Genomic DNA, 18,303 nt, shown 5'->3' with positions numbered 1-18,303 from the left:
CTTTAAGAATTGCAATGAATGATAAACATTTTCAGCTGTGATAATGACTATCTGTTTAAATAAATACCCTGAGACAAAAAGACAGACATACAGCATTAGCATTTCTTTCAACTTTGTTCATTCTTTGTCATTCCTTTGAAAGTACTTTGTCACAGTACAACTGTCTGGCATAAACAGATTACAAAACACAATGATTAAAATCATTTATGTACCTTTGTTAATTGCTTCTCCAATATATGGATACTGAAGCAAGAGTTGTTTCATTTTCTGTGGAAAAAAAGACACAGTTAGAGACAACATTGCTACTCCTTTACGAAGCTGTTCATTGAAACCATAATGATGTATTGTAAATGACATCACATTAAAGTGAGGTATTGTTTTGTGTATTTAATTTGCATTGTTTGTTGGGTTATTTTTATTCACTGTATGCTATGTATAATCGTATTTTGGATTTGACCCTGTCCAGAATTAAGTTGGGGTTCCAAGTGGCCGAGTGGTTTAATGCGCTCACCATTACAGATCACTGTCATCCACCTCTGTCTGCATGGGTTCGTGTCTCGGGCTCGGCCAATGTAGGTACATGAGAAAACTTGCCAGTAGCTTCTCATGGGTTGGTGGTTCTTTTCTGGGTTTCCCCAAGTTCTTCCTCCACCATTTATACTGGTTGCCATGTATAGCCTATCTTGTGCCAAAAAATGGTGTTAAACCCTTCAACAACAACAACAACCAGAATTATGTTCATTTTCTACATGACCTGAATCATTGATTTCGGTTTTGTAAACAACATGGATCTGATTCCAGAACATCGGAAATTCCCCATGAAATGCTGGCTCTAACTGATGTTTACCACATTTTATATTATAATTTTCAAAACAGACCTTCTAATCATAACAAAGATTTTATCTTGTAAACATTTAGATCATTCCAAAATGAAATTTTCTATTCAGTAATAGGACTTTTTTGTTGTGGAAAATGCTAATTGTGACCAGAAGCCAATTAGAAGGGTATATAATCTTACTTATCTAGAAATTATTCATTTATTCTATAATATCTGTGCAGAATCAGTTGTCTTATTGTTGTGTCCAGTCTTTCATTAGAGCTGGAAATTATTTAATTCAAGTTATTCTTCTCTGGAAAAAAAGTGTTCACAAATAATATTCTTGGAAATGGAGCCTTTATTTTGTAGTGAATTCAAAAAAAGAAATATATATTCTTGGATATTATTATTGTGATTCAACAAAAGACTGTTGGTACATCACTATGGCACAGGCCATCACAGGCACAGCAACACTTCCAGCATTGGATTTATTTTAGAATACCATTAAAGTTTATTCAGAAATTGAATCATTAGACCTTCTTCTAGAAATTCTATGATTTTTTGGGATCTAATTCTCAATATTGTCAGTCCTTTTTTTTTCTTACATTTCACTTTGTATTTTAGGGAAATAAATTATTTGTTGAATTTTAAAAAACTTGTTCGATTTGCTCTTTTCTGTTACTTAAAGACCAGAGAGTCATAACAGTATGTGTAAGTGATGCAACCTTACAATGAGGTATGTTCTGACAATTAGTGTCTGTAAGTGATGCCACCTTACAATGAGGTATGTTCTGACAATTAGTGTCTCTGTAAGTGATGCCACCTTACAATGAGGTATGTTCTGACAATTAGTGTCTCTGTAAGTGATGCCACCTTACAATGAGGTATGTTCTGATAATTAGTGTCTCTGTAAGTGACGCTACCTTACAATGAGGTATGTTCTGACAATTAGCATCTCTGTAAGTGATGCCACCTTACAATGAGGTATGTTCTGACAATTAGTGTCTCTGTAAGTGACGCTACCTTACAATGAGGTATGTTCTGACAATTAAAGGCTACATTATGAAAGTACACAAAACAAAAATTAGACATTCAGGGGTACCACAAAAACTGAATTAAAGTGAACAAATTCAGCAACAATACGATAAATACTGAGGGGCTTAAAAGTGAGGGATCACTGGATACACATATTTTGCCACTGTGGTCTGGCATAAGCTAGGATATGGTGCAAGAATGAGTTTCCATGAAGTAAACAAAAGCTACCTGATTATTTCAAGTGCAGTAATGATGAGAACATAATGTTCCTACCTTAAGGAATTAGCTCCTGTCAGTACCATTTTTTCCCCAGTCTTATTGAAGCTGTCTACCAAATGTAAACATATCAGGTATAGTTCATTATTCATCTCTTGCTGCTAAACAAGTTATGACACAAACTATTTAAGAGCATTGTGCATATCCTAAGCTGTATAAATAAGCCAAAACAAGGTCAATGTGACCTACATTCTGTCATCCATGATGCTTAATCTAAACATTGTATTTTGCATAAAGAAACACTTTTACTTTGTTACATAAGTTTTTTTTCTCTTATAGTTATTACCTATGAAGCCATGCATCCATAACATAAAACTGGATCATCCCAAAAGTGAGTCAATGTGACCCACTTTTTATACTTCATGTGAAACATAACTTTTGAATGCCTGTGCAAAGATAAATGTCTATTTTGGTTACATATGATACACAGAGTCATTAACCATCCAACGATGAAAGAAAATCTGGTCACTCTTCAGAAAAATTGGTTCTTCTTTTTATAAGCAGATGAACAATTACTCTCTTATTGTCTGAGACTGTTACACACTTAAGCCCATATCTGATTTCTCTTACAGAATTTTCCAGCTTGTTATCAATAATCTTGACCAGATCTAGAGAAACACTTTATCCAGATATAACTCTCCAATGGTTCCATTCTTTATTTCTTGTCTGATAATAACAATAAATGGAAACATTACAGTGCAAATAGGATTATTATTATTATTGTCTGTTGTACAAAACAGAATTATGAAAGGCTATGAAAGACATAAAACAAAATTACACTTATTTAACTGACAAACAGTATTAACAGGCTCTCATAAATATGCCACAGATGTGATCCTGAAAATAGACTTACATGTCCTTCTGGAAAAGAAAGCCATTCAGAGCTAAATACCAATATGGTTGTCTGCAATTTTGTGTAGCCTCATATTTGTACAATATCAATTCATATAACAGACCCTTTTTACATTACCTCCCTTTTGCTGCTACTCTCCTCTAATCAAGAGATAATGTATGCCTTTACAGTGAGGAGTCAAGCTGCTGCTAGTGCAGTGTTACACATGGTGATTCAACAAGAACCCACACAAATCAGAAATATCAGTTTATATACTGCCAGAAGCATTACTTTTTTAAATTACAACAATTAGAAATTAACCTTGTATCTTTTTAATTCCTGTGCTCAGAAACCAGATAAACAAAATAAATTTTATCATCTACAATGATAAAAATAGACATGACACAAGCTAATTTAGTGAACTATACACTTACCTACATTACATGTTTTTCCCTGAAAGATTCCACTGTACAACGTTCTGACATCATTGATGCCCTTGAGAAGTGCTTGAAGGTTGACAACCACAATGTGATAGAAGTTGACTAAATCAACCCCAATATGGTGCATTTACATTACCACTTAGTTGTGGTGACTCAGGCACTGACAAGAAATTCAAAAACCACCAGAGAGTGATCAAACAAATTAAGGCAGAAGTGAGAATGGCCCAGCAGAGAAAAGATGCCCAAAATTAGCACATTAGAAAAGTGAATTATTGAATTACAAACATTACAGAATTGGAGGGGGAAGACCTAATGGCAACACTAAAATTTAAATTCATTGTAGCATGTTTCATGGGTATAGATATTGTGGTTATGACGAATTGTACAATGTTGATTTTATCACATCCATAAGAATCAATCACCATTACTCTTCATGAAGAAAATTAAGGTTATGTTTTATGAGTTCAAGAAATAAAAAAATAATTTTTTTAAAAAAATGATTAAAATTATATGGACTTGTTTAACTTCCTAACCTAAAAGATCACATGTTCATTAAAAACTTCTTGAATTTTCAAAAGAATTTACTGTTAATAAATGTTTTCGCAAAAATACTTTCAGGGATCAAGAAAATGACAAACCTGGAAACAAATATCTATGTAATTTATTCCTCGACATATAACTGACCATGATTTTTTATATATTTTTATTACATACAAACTACCATATCTACTCAATATATATCAAATATAACTGCAAACTGCACCGACCCAGATCTGCCACCACAATATGCACTGGCAGATCTGTATCTACACAGTCTGTTTGGAGTAATCAGTAGAACAAATAACACAGACACTGAGCTGCCAGTACAGAATGTGATGGCAAATCAGTGTCTATGTTGTTTGCTGTTGGACTGGGCTAGGAGTATGTATCATACTTGGAGGAAAAAGAAAACCAGTCTGTGATCTCCTAATTCCCAATGCATATTTTTAAATAAATCCCCCACCCCACCAACTTTTTTAAAAATTCTTTTCTTTTTACAGTTTTTATCATTTTCATTACTCTCCACATTTAGTTTTTTTTGGCTGATTTATTTTTCCATTTTCATTCATATTTCAACTGCTAATAATATAAAAAAAACCTGGTGACTTCACAGTTCAGCCATATAGTTTCAATGAATGAATAAACTAGGTATCAATACATCATAGTGTTTTCCTTTACCCTCAGTTGTGTATCAGAGACCACCAAATTTTTAATTTGACCCCCAGTTCTGACACCAAGTTTTTTTAAATTCAAACTGCCAGACCCCCAGTTCTAACCCCAAAGGGATTTTTAGACTCTCAGTCCAGCACCCCTATGTGAAACATTGTATTAATGAATGAAGAAATAAATAGAATGGGGAAAAAGTTTGAGTTAAATAAATCCACAAACAAATGAATGAAATGTACAAAAAAGATACAAAATGAACAATTATCAAATATTTGAATGCACAAATGAAGGAAAAGAACAAAAATCTATTAATGAAACAGAAAGATCTAACAAAAACATTTATTAACTAAGTACAAAAAGCCAACATTTAACTTTTATTAGGAGTAAAATAAAAGATTAACAGATGTTCCATTTCAATAGGAGTTTTTTTCATAGGAGTTCTAGTGTTTTCAATTTCAATCGGAGTTCTAGTGTTTTCAATTTCAATAGGAGTTTAGTATTTTCAATTTCAATAGGAGTTCTAGTGATTTTGATTTCAATAGGAGTTCTAGTATTTTCAATTTCAATACGAGCTATATTTTCAATTCCAACCATAAGTTCAGTGTTATTTTTTCACAGGAGTTAAAGTGTTTTCATTTCAATAGGACTTCTAGTGTTTTCATTTCAATAGGACTTCTAGTGTTTTCATTTCAATAGGACTTCTAGTGTTTTCAAATTGAGTCAGACACCCTGAGATGCACATAAGGTTTGAAAACTGCAAACAAGCCACAAATCACCATAAATTACAAAGTAGACTCAAACGATCAAAAGGCACTTAATTTTTGTTTGTGTAATATATCCGGCATTTTTTAACTCTGTATACTTTATATGCCTTAATCCTGTGTGCCGCATCAGGCCTGTGACTTGACTTTATATGCCTTAATCCTGTGTGCCACATCAGGCCTGTGACTTGACTTTATATGCCTTAATCCTGTGTGCCGCATCAGGCCTGTGGCTTGACTTTATATGCCTTAATCCTGTGTGCCGCATCAGGCCTGTGACTTGACTTTATATGCCTTAATCCTGTGTGCCGCATCAGGCCTGTGGCTTGACTTTATATGTCTTAATCCTGTGTGCTGCATCAGGCCTGTGACTTGACTTTATATGCCTTAATCCTGTGTGCCACATCAGGCCTGTGACTTGACCTTATATGCCTTAATCCTGTGTGCTGCATCAGGCCTGTGACTTGACTTTATATGCCTTAATCCTGTGTGCTGCATCAGGCCTGTGACTTGACTTTATATGCCTTAATCCTGTGTGCTGCATCAGGCCTGTGACTTGACTTTATATGCCTTAATCCTGTGTGCTGCATCAGGCCTGTGACATGACTTTATATGCCTTAATCCTGTGTGCCTCATCAGGCCTGTGACTTGAGTTTATATGCCTTAATCCTGTGTGCCTCATCAGGCCTGTGACATGACTTTATATGCCTAAATCCTGTGTGCCTCATCAGGCCTGTGACTTGACTTTATATGGCCATATTTACATCATATGGGTACATTTAAAAATCACTACCCAGTATCTGGTTCAAATCCTGGAGGAAGCTACCTATGCTTGCTTTAATCTAAGCACCGCAACCAAAAATGGGTAACTTGACCTTCAGTATAAATGGTTAATTTTATTTTCACCAACTCTCAAGCGATACACTGAAATACAGATACCATTGGTAAAATAACAAGAGTGGTTCCAACAGAATGGCACTCTACTGGGTAAAAAAATTCAAGACAGATCATTTCTTCCTTCAGATTATTTCTGACACTCTTCAGCAATAACAAAATTTTCAAATTAGCTACTGTGATTAACATATTGGAAGACAGCAAGGCACCATTTTCATTCAGGACAAAGTAGACATATTTGGTGTAAAGTCCTATTTATAACTATTATCTGTTTAATGTGAATATGTGACAACATTTTTTTAAGACAGTCATTACGGCAGCCATAGGACTGGCACTATTTTCATTTAGGACATGGTGTCCCCACCCCCTTGATAATGATCATCCATTCAGGGGGAGTAGTGACAGGAGTTTTAAAACAGTTTTCAATGCGGCTGTATTGGTCATGTGACTGGTACCATTTTCATTTAGGAACAACTAGATATCATATGAAATCTATTGGTGAAAACTTCATGTTAAGAGGAAAAGAAATTACTTGCCATTCAGGTGGAGGAGCAATAACAAGATATTTAACAGGGCTGCAGTGGCAGCCATATTGGATGTCAGACAAATGTATTAATGGATTTATGGATGACAGCTGATGGACAAATGGCCTTCCCATAAGATCTTCTGGTCTATGACCTTTCTCTTCATGTTATCTTATAAGTCCCTATCTTTATTATTTTCTTTTGGAAAATAAAAAATATTAATGTAAATTATAAAAGCTAAAGCCATTGCTGAATTTGGTTTCTTGTAATAATTTTTCAATGGTCTTCAATAAGTTTGATGGCTTTACCAATTTTAGTGAAAAACTGCATAGAATTTACCATCATCTGAAGGATGATGGGAATGATGGCAAAAAGAATGTGAAAAGGGTGTATTATTTTCATTTCTCTAATTTTCATACAGAGAACTCTGTATTCTTATTAACATTATACAGGTTTATAGTTGCAAAGTTATATAAATGTACTGGTACATACATGTACAATGGAATCAGCAGACAATTATGATTAATATGTTTTGTCTAGTTATGTGCAGTTGTGATTATTTTCATTGATAATAAAAATAAATATATGAAAAATTACAAACAATATGATACAGTTGTAGTGATTGTTCCCTGCAGTAGTACTCAAATAAACGTAGATTTCTTAGATATTCCAGGATACCACATGATGTACTGTAACACTTGCTTATACTTCAAGCCCAACTGCAATCAACAAAGACCCTCATCTGTTGTTGCTTAATGCACCAGCAGATCGTGGTCTATGTCTGTTCTACAGTTTACTCCTAACACACTGCAGAGAGCTAGATCTGACAGCATATTATGCTATGGCAGATCTGGGTCTGTGCAGTTTGCAGTTGGATTCAACTTAAGTGAGTATATACGATAGTTAGAATGTGATGAATGCATATTGTAACAGTGTGTTCTGCCAGGGTTACCCTGTAAGAAAAGGGGTTATATATGATAAGGGGTTCCCCTGTATAATATGAGGTTCTGAGGATAGGGGTTCCATAATAAGGGGTTCTGTGTGATTGAGTTTCCCTGTATAATATGGGGTTCAGTGTGATAAGGTTTTCCCTGTAAAATAAAGGGTTCAGTGTGATAGGGGTTCACCTAATTAATAAGGGATTCTGTGTGATGAGGGATTCCCCTGCATATTAAGGGGTTCTCCTGTAGAATGAGGAGTTCCCCTGCATAATAAAGTCATCGTCATTTTTTAAGCATCATTACTCTCACAGGGTAATGATTCAACAGCCATTTAAATACCCATGCCTTTCAAAATAATCTGTTTCATTACTAAAAAGAAGTTTCCTAACTGAGGTTTTCATTTTCCAGGAAAAACAATGGAAAAAAGAACAACTTTCTCAAATCCAGTGAACATTTTTGACAGTCGATTTTAATGCCATCTCAGATCTGATTTATTGTAGGTGTTTGTTTAAGTAATCAACATCATTATCTTTGTTATAAAATGTCAATAACTACTGAGCAGCATACCATGGAAGACTGACTGCAAATGAAAATCAATGAAAGTCTCTTGGAAATGAACATGACCCTTGAATATCTGGCAAAGCTTTCTAAATGTTTCAGTTTTTAGCAGAAATGCATCTGAGACATGCTGACCTTTTTTTATATTCTTTGCCTACAATAGGCAAATGGGATACCAGAGTTAGTTTCTTTTACCCAGTTCTCTATGCATTAGTCTTTCCCCATCAAGAATCTATATTTTTCCACTCATACGATCACTACAATAAAAGAAATCAGAGAAATGCATCATAAAATTAACATACATCCAAGTTCTTGTTCAGATTAGTCAAATATGCTGAGGGTCAATGTAGAACAAAGTGGATTGATAACCCAAAATGACAGCAGCCATGCTGAACAATACAAACCAAGGGTTGTTCTTTTTCTCCTTTGGGTTTCATGAAACTAAACTGATCTATGAGGCCATGGAGAAAAGCACATCACAGATGTATGAGTTTTGAACCTGCAATTATGCTAGGTTCTGAAATATTTCTTCTTCTAAGCTAAGACCAACTCTCAAACCATTTTGACCATCATCATTCATGCATCACTGGGCAAAAATTATGTATTATTATACCCCTGTTTTAGAATACCATTGGGCAATGCAGTGTTCTCCCATGGGCCTTCATGCTTTAGAATCCACTGATACACAAATTACTAGTGCTGATATTCTTAAATATTTCCCAATAATGCTTTTCACTTTATGATGATAACATGTTAGTTTAAAAGCATTTTATGATGCTACCATGCATTTACCCTGATGCTACGAACAATTTCTTGGAATATCATTACAACTGTTGAAATTCAAACAATTATGTTGTATCTCCTAACAAAATATCCATCTCCTTAGATTTCCATATATTACCCTAAATCAAACATATTATCCTAAGATGTCCATGACCAAAATCATATTACTCTCACATGTCCATGACCAACATCATGTTATCCTAACATGTCCATGACCAACACCATGTTATCTAACATGTCCATCATGTTATCAAACATGTCCATGACCAACATCATGTTATCCTAACATGTCCATGACCAACATCATGTTATCCTAACACGTCCATGACCAACATCATGTTATCCTAACATGTACATGACCAACATCATGTTATCTAACATGTCCATGACCAACATCATGTTATCTAACATGTCCATGACCAACATCATGTTATCTAACATGTCCATGACCAACACCATGTTATCTAACATGTCCATGACCAACACCATGTTATCTAACACGTCCATGACCAACACCATGTTACCCTCACATGTCCATGACCAACATCATGTTATCCTAACATGTCCATGACCAATACCATGTTATCTAACGTGTCCATGACCAACACCATGTTATCTAATGTGTTGATGACCAACATCATGTTATCTAACATGTCCATGACAAACATCATCTTACCCTCACATGTCCATGACAAATGTCCTTTCATTACAACTGTATGACTCTATGACTGTTCACAGCTACTAGTAGGTGTTTCACTACTGAGAATGACATACTCAGATTCTGATATTATCTTTTTACACTAAAGTACTACATGTACTGGTATTAAAGTACCAATTACTGCCCTTGTTTTTAAGTTAAATGATGAATTATTGGTGCACTCTTGACATATACTAAGTTAACCTTTGGCAGAGCCCTAATGTAATCTAGGATTTGTTTCAGATAGACAATTCATAAATACTGACATCAAAAAATGAACAATAATAAATATTTACTATTCATGTGGCCACAGTGTCTTTGAACTATAGACTTGTTCTCTGTAATCTTTAACTTTATTTTATATATTTACATGTGACCATATACCAATATGGTTACTTAAAGCCTACATTTCCATCTGAGAACTGTAACTCATTAACCCCTGGCACCATGTTTATGTGGCAGGAGGTAGTAGCCTGCTGATGAACTCTGTAGCGTCAAGGTCATGTAAGATATACTAAAGTGGGTGGTATTATAGAAAGGTAGATATATGTAGCTCTACAATGATACCTAATAATCTGGACATTTCAGTTGCACTACAAAATACATAGGGAAAACCCTAATTTTTTGGACCTGATTTTTCTTTTCACCCAAAATTCGCCCGTGGTCGGAATCTGATTTTGTGCCAGGATTTTAGACTTTTTGGCCTCAGATCTAAGGCAGAACAGTTTCCATTGCACAGAGACAGGTGAACCTTTGCAAAAAGTAGGATAAGATGGGTATTTGGAATAAAGAGTGGATCTCAACATGAAAATGATGGGTCCATTAAGCAAAAAAAAACAGAAAAGAAAAAAAGAACTCCAACTTTTACCTTTCTGGTCATGCACAAGCTAAACAGCCAATGAAAAATGATGTTTCTAACACAACTAGGAATTAGGTTAATGGGAAATCTCTTTGAAGTTGATGTATTAGGATTTATTCAGAAATAGTCCCCAAAATGTGTTTCCTACTAGCATTTCAGGCAAAAACAACAAAAACCTCCAGGGGTTAATGAGTTAAACAGATTTATAATAACATTTGGGGTTTGTCCTGAATCAAGTAAAAACTGACTTTCTGGAGTGATGGACACTATTGCTTGCCTGTTATTACCCAAAATGTTAATCAAATAATTCTGGAGTGATCGACACTTTTACTTGCCTGTTATTACCCAATATATAAGTCAAATAATTCTGTTATTACCCAAACTGTCAGTCAAATAATTTTATTATTACCCAAATTGTCAGTAAAATAATTCTGTTATTACCCAAAATGTCAGTCAAATAATTCTGGAGTGATGGACACTATTACCCAAAATGTCAGTCAAATAATTCTGTTATTACCCAAAACGTCAGTCAAATAATTCTGGAGTGATGGACACTATTACCCAAATTGTCAGTAAAATAATTCTGTTATTACCCAAAATGTCAGTCAAATAATTCTGGAGTGATGGACACTATTACCCAAAATGTCAGTCAAATAATTCTGTTATTACCCAAAACGTCAGTCAAATAATTCTGTTATTACCCAAAATGTCAGTCAAATAATTATATTATTACCCAATACATGAGTCAAATAATTCTGTCTAAATAGATTTCCCACAATTTATACCTGAAGAAAAAAATCTGGCAGCCTTCCTTATTCATGTGTCAAACAAATTTAAGTTCTGATGGTCTAATATGGTTTGATCAGCATGGCAAGTCTTAATGCAATTATATCAGCATGGCAAGTCTTAATGCAATTATATCAGCATGGCAAGTCTTAATGCAATTATATCAGCATGGCAAGTCTTAATGTAATTATATCAGCATGGCAAGTCTTAATGTAATTATATCAGCACTGCAAGTCTTAATGCAATTATATCAGCATGGCATGTCCTAATGCAATTATATCAGCCCACAAACACAGTAAAAAGGTAAAAGCACTCTGCATCATAAGACCTCCATTATATGGAAAGAAACGGCCAGCTGTAAAGTGACACTTGTAAATATCTGGACTTAAGGAAAAACAAATATTTCAGTTTAAGCTTGGTCAGCTGTTCAGAAAAATCATGCTAAATTTCTGACATGCTTTCAGTATCTGGTACAAGTTATATTTTTACAGGCAGTGAGATACATGTACAAGTTACATTTTTTATTACAGTCGAGTGTGTGTGTGTGATTTGGATTTTTAACGTAGCTTTAACAATTTTTCAGTCATATCGCTATGACAACTGCAGTGTGGCAGTTTATAGTGATGTCTAGCACTGGGGCATCATGCCGCAGACATGCAGCATGATGTCCCACCCAGTCACATTATCCTGACACCAGGCCAACCTGCAGTCCTAACACTAACCTCTTAATGCTGAGCACCAAGCAAGGCAGCTGTTAGTACCATTTTCTGTAAGTCTTTGGTATGACTCAGCTGAGGATTGAACCCACAACCTCCTGCATCCAAGGGGGGAACTCTAACCACTAGGCCACTGGAGCAGTAATTATTACAGTCGAAGGAATATAAGTAATTCTTTTAAGCAAGTGTCATTTTGCCTCATAACTAGGTTAAAACTAAATTTTTCAACCTATTACCAAGTTTTATTTATGTTCGCTGGTACCATCCTTATAGTGAGATAATCTTATAATGAAGTACATTATACAGTACTCCATCAATATAATAGCCTAGTGGTACTATGGGGTAATTCACCCTTATAGGGAGACCATCTTATGATGAAGTACATTATACACTACTCTCTCAATATAACAGCCTAGTGGTACTATGGGGTAATTCACCCTTATAGGGAGACCATCTTATGATGAAGTACATTATACACTACTCTCTCAATATAACAGCCTAGTGGTACTATGAGGTAATTCACCCTTATAGGGAGACCATCTTATGATGAAGTACATAATACAGTACTCCCTCAATATAACAGCCTAGTGGTACAATGTGGTATATCACTGTTATAATGAGACCATCTAATAATGATGTACATAATACAGTATTCCCTCATTATAACAGTGCTGGTACCATGGGGTATGTCACCATTATAGTGTGACCATCTTATGATGAAATACATTATACAGTACTACTTTATTACAAAACTGTCGTTGTTGTTGTTGTTGTTGTAGGGTTTAATGCCATTTTTCAGCACACGATAGGCTATACATGGCGACCAGTATTAATGGTGGAGGAAGAACCCGGGAAAACCCCGGAAAGAACCACCGACCCTACAAAACTGTCCATTAGACCCATGGAGTATATCATATAATAAGACCACCTTTTAATGACGGGCCCTGAGTGGCTGAGTGGTCTAAAGCACTCAACATCATGGATCACCACCATCTCACCTCTGTGTCGGTCTGAGTCTTGGGTTCAGCCATTGTGAGTGTGAGAAAGCTTGCCAGTAGCTTCTCATGGGTCGGTGGTTCTTTCCAGGGTTCTTCCTCCACCATTTGTACTGGCTGCCATGTATAGCCTATCATGTGCTGAAAAATAGTGTTAAACCCTACAACAACAACAACAAAAACAACCTTTTAATGAAGTATATAATACATTAAATTCTACAGAAATACTGAAATGGATCCATGGCTCTATCCACCTTATAAGAGGAACTGTGTTTACAATGAAGGGTTTTACAAGGAGTGATTGATATACATAGAAAGAAAGACATCTGGCAAGTCAATAAATGATGAAATGTTGTTGTGTCGGAATGATCAGCACTAGTATCATGTTAACAATTTATTACAACGATGTGAAGAGGAATGCCAGAAACCAGTGACTCAAAGCATGTGTAACACACACTCCATTTGTAAGACAATATACGCCCCAATCTCACAACCCAACATCATGAGCATGTCAAATACTGGAATAACTGAGGATTTCTGGCTGCAAATGTATGTGTCAACCAACCACAACAATTGCTTGAAGTGTTTGAAATAGTCAGAGCTGGCCGGACATAACCAGTCAAAGTAACCAGCCTAGACAAATAGCTATTAGTTTGGAGACTTTGGTGCGCTATATATGTTTCCACAAAATATTGGTCATAGTAAAATGACAGCCAAAAACTTGAATCACACTGGATGCCACCATCTTGAAAAACACATTTCAAGGTAAGTTCTTGATTCAAATTTAGCATTAAGCAAGGTTTTGTGAAAACAACAAGGCACGATAATGACACCAAAACAGCAGCTATTTATCTTTGTTAATTTTACTGTTTGAATGGCTCTGATTTTTTCAAACATTTTGACCATATGTTTTCATCAGCTGAGCTTAAAGCTAGTACAGAAAAGCCTGAGGTTGTCCAAATGACATACGATGGTGATATCGACTTTTGTGGTATGGTACTATACCTGCTGTCACACTCCACTGTTTTCTTTTTCATATCATGGCTACATACATGAAGAGACATGGCCAAAGAGCAGAACTGGATATCAAACTATAGGCTGCAGTAATGGTTTCATTTTAAAGGGCCCCAGTCTCTAAATTTGCCCTGAGTAGTGACTATGTTGGGACATAATTCTTCTAAATGAGATTTGTGTCTGTAACACATATAAGCCTTTACTGACCCCCCCTAAAAAAAATTGTCTAAATCTCAAAAACTTATCAACTGTAGAAAAATTTGCTGTTATGGTCTGAAAACTGATTTAGATCATCCAAATATGAATAAAAGTAGGCTGACAACAATTTAACTGGCTTTTGAATAATAAGTCAAAGAAGTTCAGAATTGTGTAAAAAGAAATTGAATGTGCTATTGTGTTCAAATCGATTTGTGATAGATGAACAGATGTGCAGACATACGGATGGACAACAGCAAAACAATATCACTCCTTCTGCAATTTCACTAGGGATATAATACTAATGTGAAACACTGGAAATCCAACTCATTCAAAGTCTCAACAATTTAAATGTGGATTAGAACATGCTGAAATGCACTGTAAAGTTATGCTGTGGAAAGCAATCTTACGCAACTGGAGCAACTTTGCCTTTTCTGTCAAGCTAGATAAAACCATGGAAGTGTACGAAGGATCGATTGCAGATTGGCATCATATTGGAAAAACATTAAAAGCCATTCATGCAATGATACTGTCAAATTTTAGTAAAATTGATGTGGTTTTTGCAAAGATGCCATTTGAACATTTTGATGATTCAGCATGATTTGTATAAAACCTCTTATAACCTTCATGCCACGATGCTAAGGGTCAAATTTGGTCAAATTCGGTTGAGAGGTTTTAGAAAAAAAAACAAAAAAACCCAAAGGATTCTCCATTGTTAGTAATAACAGCCATTTTTGATGGCAGATCAGCACCATTTGTAAAAAAGATTAAAAGCCCTTAATTCCAGCCTGCTTTTGTTCAAAGTAGGTAAAATTTTACAGTGTTTTCTGAAAAATCATTTAAAGAATTTTCTGTTAATAATGGTTGCCACATTGGCAGTGGATCATTTATATAACATGAAAGACCTCTATGTGAAGATGCTTTCTGTTAAATTTGGTTAAATTCTGTCATTACCTAGCTACCTGTTCATTACCTGTCATTACCTAGCTACCTGTTCATTACCTGTCATTACCTAGCTACTGTTCATTACCTGTCATTACCTAGCTACCTGTTCATAATACCATAAACCTAAACTCTCTAAACTAAAAACCCCGAAAACTTGAGCCAGTGAGTCACTTGCCTAAATGAAGTCCTAACAAATAATGGTGCAAAACAATGGGCCATTTGAAAATGTTATTGGAACACTTGATGCTCAAAGCAAGTCTTCTTCAAATTGCACTTGGAGCAACAATGAAGTCATACTTGTATCAAATCTCAATAGGAGACATACTGAATAGTATTCATTCTAGCACAGAATCTGAATAGTAGTCATTCTAGTACAGAATCTGAATAGTATTCATTCTAGCATAGAATATGAATAATAGTCATTCTAGTATAGAATATGAATAATAGTCATTCTAGTACAGAATCTGAATAGTATTCATTCTAGTACATAACCTGAATAGTAGTTATTCTAGTATTGAATCTGAACAGTAGTCATTACAGCATTGAATATGAATAATATTCATTCTAGTACAGAATATGAATAATAGTCATTCTAGTACAGAATATGAATAATAGTCATTCTAGTACAGAATCTGAATAGTAGCCATTCTAGTAAAGAATCTGAATTGGTTTCATACTAGTATGAAATCTGAATAGAAGTCATGCGAGTATTAAATCTGAATTGGAGTCACACTAGTATTATATCATAATAGGTCACTTAGGGATTCTTCGCAAAATGATTTCAGTTTTAAACATAAAATATGGTAATTATATTTCAAATTTCTTTACAAGTTTAAAAAATTCACCCAGCCTCAGAATATCCCTGTACAAATCTACAGATTCCTATTCTTATAAATTTGGTGCTTCCAGCATCAGTGTGCCTCAAATACTCTCAAGCTGGGCATTCATCAATTCCCAGTGTGACTACTGAGTGCTCATTATAAACCAATAAGCTCCCATGCTGATACATTCCACACACAATGAATGAGTTAAACTGGCAATTTCCTTTTCTTTCCCCCTCAATAGCAAGATTCAAGGCCACTCACTTATGTTGGCCATCATTAGATCTAAGTGTGACCAAGGTCAAGGTCAATGGTACATTGATGCTCTGGTACTAATAGTCAGAAAAGAAGGAGGTAATGATTGACAAGGTCAGCAAGTGCAAAGATAAACTGTAAATTTGTATGAATCTTGTGCTGTGGAGCAAATAAACCACAAGAGATTACAAGAAAAACAAGTCAATGGAAGGAATTGATGCAATGATCTATGAAAAAATAGAGTGACAGATGGGGTGGGTAAATTCCATCCAAAATTAAATGATCTTGGATTCTTACTGAAGTACTTTACACCAAAGTGCATCACTTCTCTTAAGTATATCTATGCCACTTCTCTTAAATATATTTACGCTACTTATCTTAAATATATTTATGTCACTTCTCTTAAATATATTTATGTCACTTCTCTTAAATATATTTATGTCACTTCTCTTAAATATATTTATGTCACTTCTCTTAAATATATCTATGCCACTTCTCTTAAATATATTTATGCCACCTCTCTTAAATATATTTATGTCACTTCTCTTAAATATATTTATGACACTTCTCTTAAATATATTTATGCCACCTCTCTTAAATATATTTATGTTACTTCTCTTAAATATATTTATGTCACTTCTCTTAAATATATTTATGTCACTTCTCTTAAATATATTTATGTCACTTCTCTTAAATATATTTATGTCACTTCTCTTAAGTATACCTATGTCACTTCTCTTAAATATATTTATGCCACTTATCTTAAATATATTTATGTCACTTCTCTTAAATATATTTACGCCACTTATCTTAAATATATTTATGTCACTTCTCTTAAATATATTTAAGCTTGATAAAGATTAAAATCTACAATAAATGAGAAATAAAAGATTTTAATTGGATGAATAAAAACAGAAGAAAGAAAAAAGGCAATTCCCACCATGTCTGCAACTATTAATGCAACATTCTATCACTTCTTTATTGCAGGAGAAGAATCAATCAACCTGTATTAAAACAGTGTGTACATTTTTTGTATGATTCTGTTCTATTCACCAGGGGCAAAATTTCATATAAGACTATCTTTCACTGCAGAAGAGGTGGCCTTGTAATAAAATAACAACTGTTTTAACATAAATTTATTGTTACCATTAAGCTGTTTTAGGCAACTGTCTGAGCTAAAAATGCCAGAAAAGTACATCATATCTTATTGAGTCCAAAGTCATGTTTCAAAGTCATGTTTCAAAGTCATGTTCCAAAGTCATGTTTCAAAGTCATGTTTCAAAGTCATGTTCCAAAAGTCATGTTTCAAAGTCATGTTCCAAAATCATGTTTCAAAGTCAGTCCAAAGTCATGTTTCAAAGTCATGTTTCAAAGTCATATTTCAAAGTCATGTTTCAACCCCTTCTGGAGAATGAAGTCATTTACATTATGTTTCTAAACATGTAGGTACATTATGGACATAAAGTTTGATATGAATTCCATGTTCACATACCGATCTAGATAATTCAGCTTTTCAATATAATAACAATTGATTTTGTGATACCATGGCAAAATTATGCACATTTCAAGCTTCATGAACACAAATCTAAAGAATTCTTTCTAGAACTAAAGATATATTCAATTATAAACCATACTGTTCGGGAATTTCAAATCCTTTATTGCCTCGGCAAATTAAATTCTTCTGATAATTTGTTTTATGATTTTGCTTTTCTGTGTCAGAGGATGTTGTTCTTGTTGTTGTTATAGGGTTTAATGCCATTTTTCAGCACAAGATAGGCTATACATGGCTGCCAGTATTAATGGTGGAGGAAGAACCTGGGAAAACCCTGGAAAGAACCACCGACCCACGAGAAGCTACCGGCAAGCTTTCTCACATATCCACATTGGCCGAGCCTGAGACTCAAACCCATGCAGACAAAGGTGACATGGCAGTGATCCGTGACAGAGAGCACT

General features: G+C 34.7%; 2 protein-coding genes across 6 annotated transcripts in view; one reads left to right on the top strand and one right to left on the bottom strand.

The window, feature by feature from the left end:
* LOC149803970 (integrator complex subunit 13-like) overlaps positions 1–18,303 on the bottom strand; it is a 281,070-nt gene that overhangs the window by 134,752 nt on the left and 128,015 nt on the right. The gene's annotated exons all lie outside the window — the stretch shown is intronic.
* Positions 1–18,303, top strand: part of LOC149803972 (FMRFamide-activated amiloride-sensitive sodium channel-like) — a 61,040-nt gene that overhangs the window by 488 nt on the left and 42,249 nt on the right. Inside the window, exon 1 of one of the 3 annotated variants that reach the window (XM_089953812.1) lies at positions 13,624–13,885. The exons of 1 other annotated variant lie outside the window; for it this stretch is intronic. In XM_089953812.1, the coding sequence (XP_089809938.1) occupies positions 13,797–13,885 (89 nt within the window). In that variant the 5' untranslated portion in view covers positions 13,624–13,796. Of the gene's footprint in view, positions 1–13,623; positions 13,886–14,011; positions 14,112–18,303 lie in introns of those variants that run through there. One more of the 3 variants, XM_089953816.1, reaches the window with a different exon arrangement.

The sequence above is a fragment of the Sinohyriopsis cumingii genome, chromosome 3 (genome assembly GCF_028554795.1).
Source record: "Sinohyriopsis cumingii isolate HCF-2022 chromosome 3, ASM2855479v2, whole genome shotgun sequence".
NCBI lineage: Eukaryota > Metazoa > Mollusca > Bivalvia > Unionida > Unionidae > Sinohyriopsis > Sinohyriopsis cumingii.
This window is presented reverse-complemented; position numbering and strand designations above follow the sequence as displayed.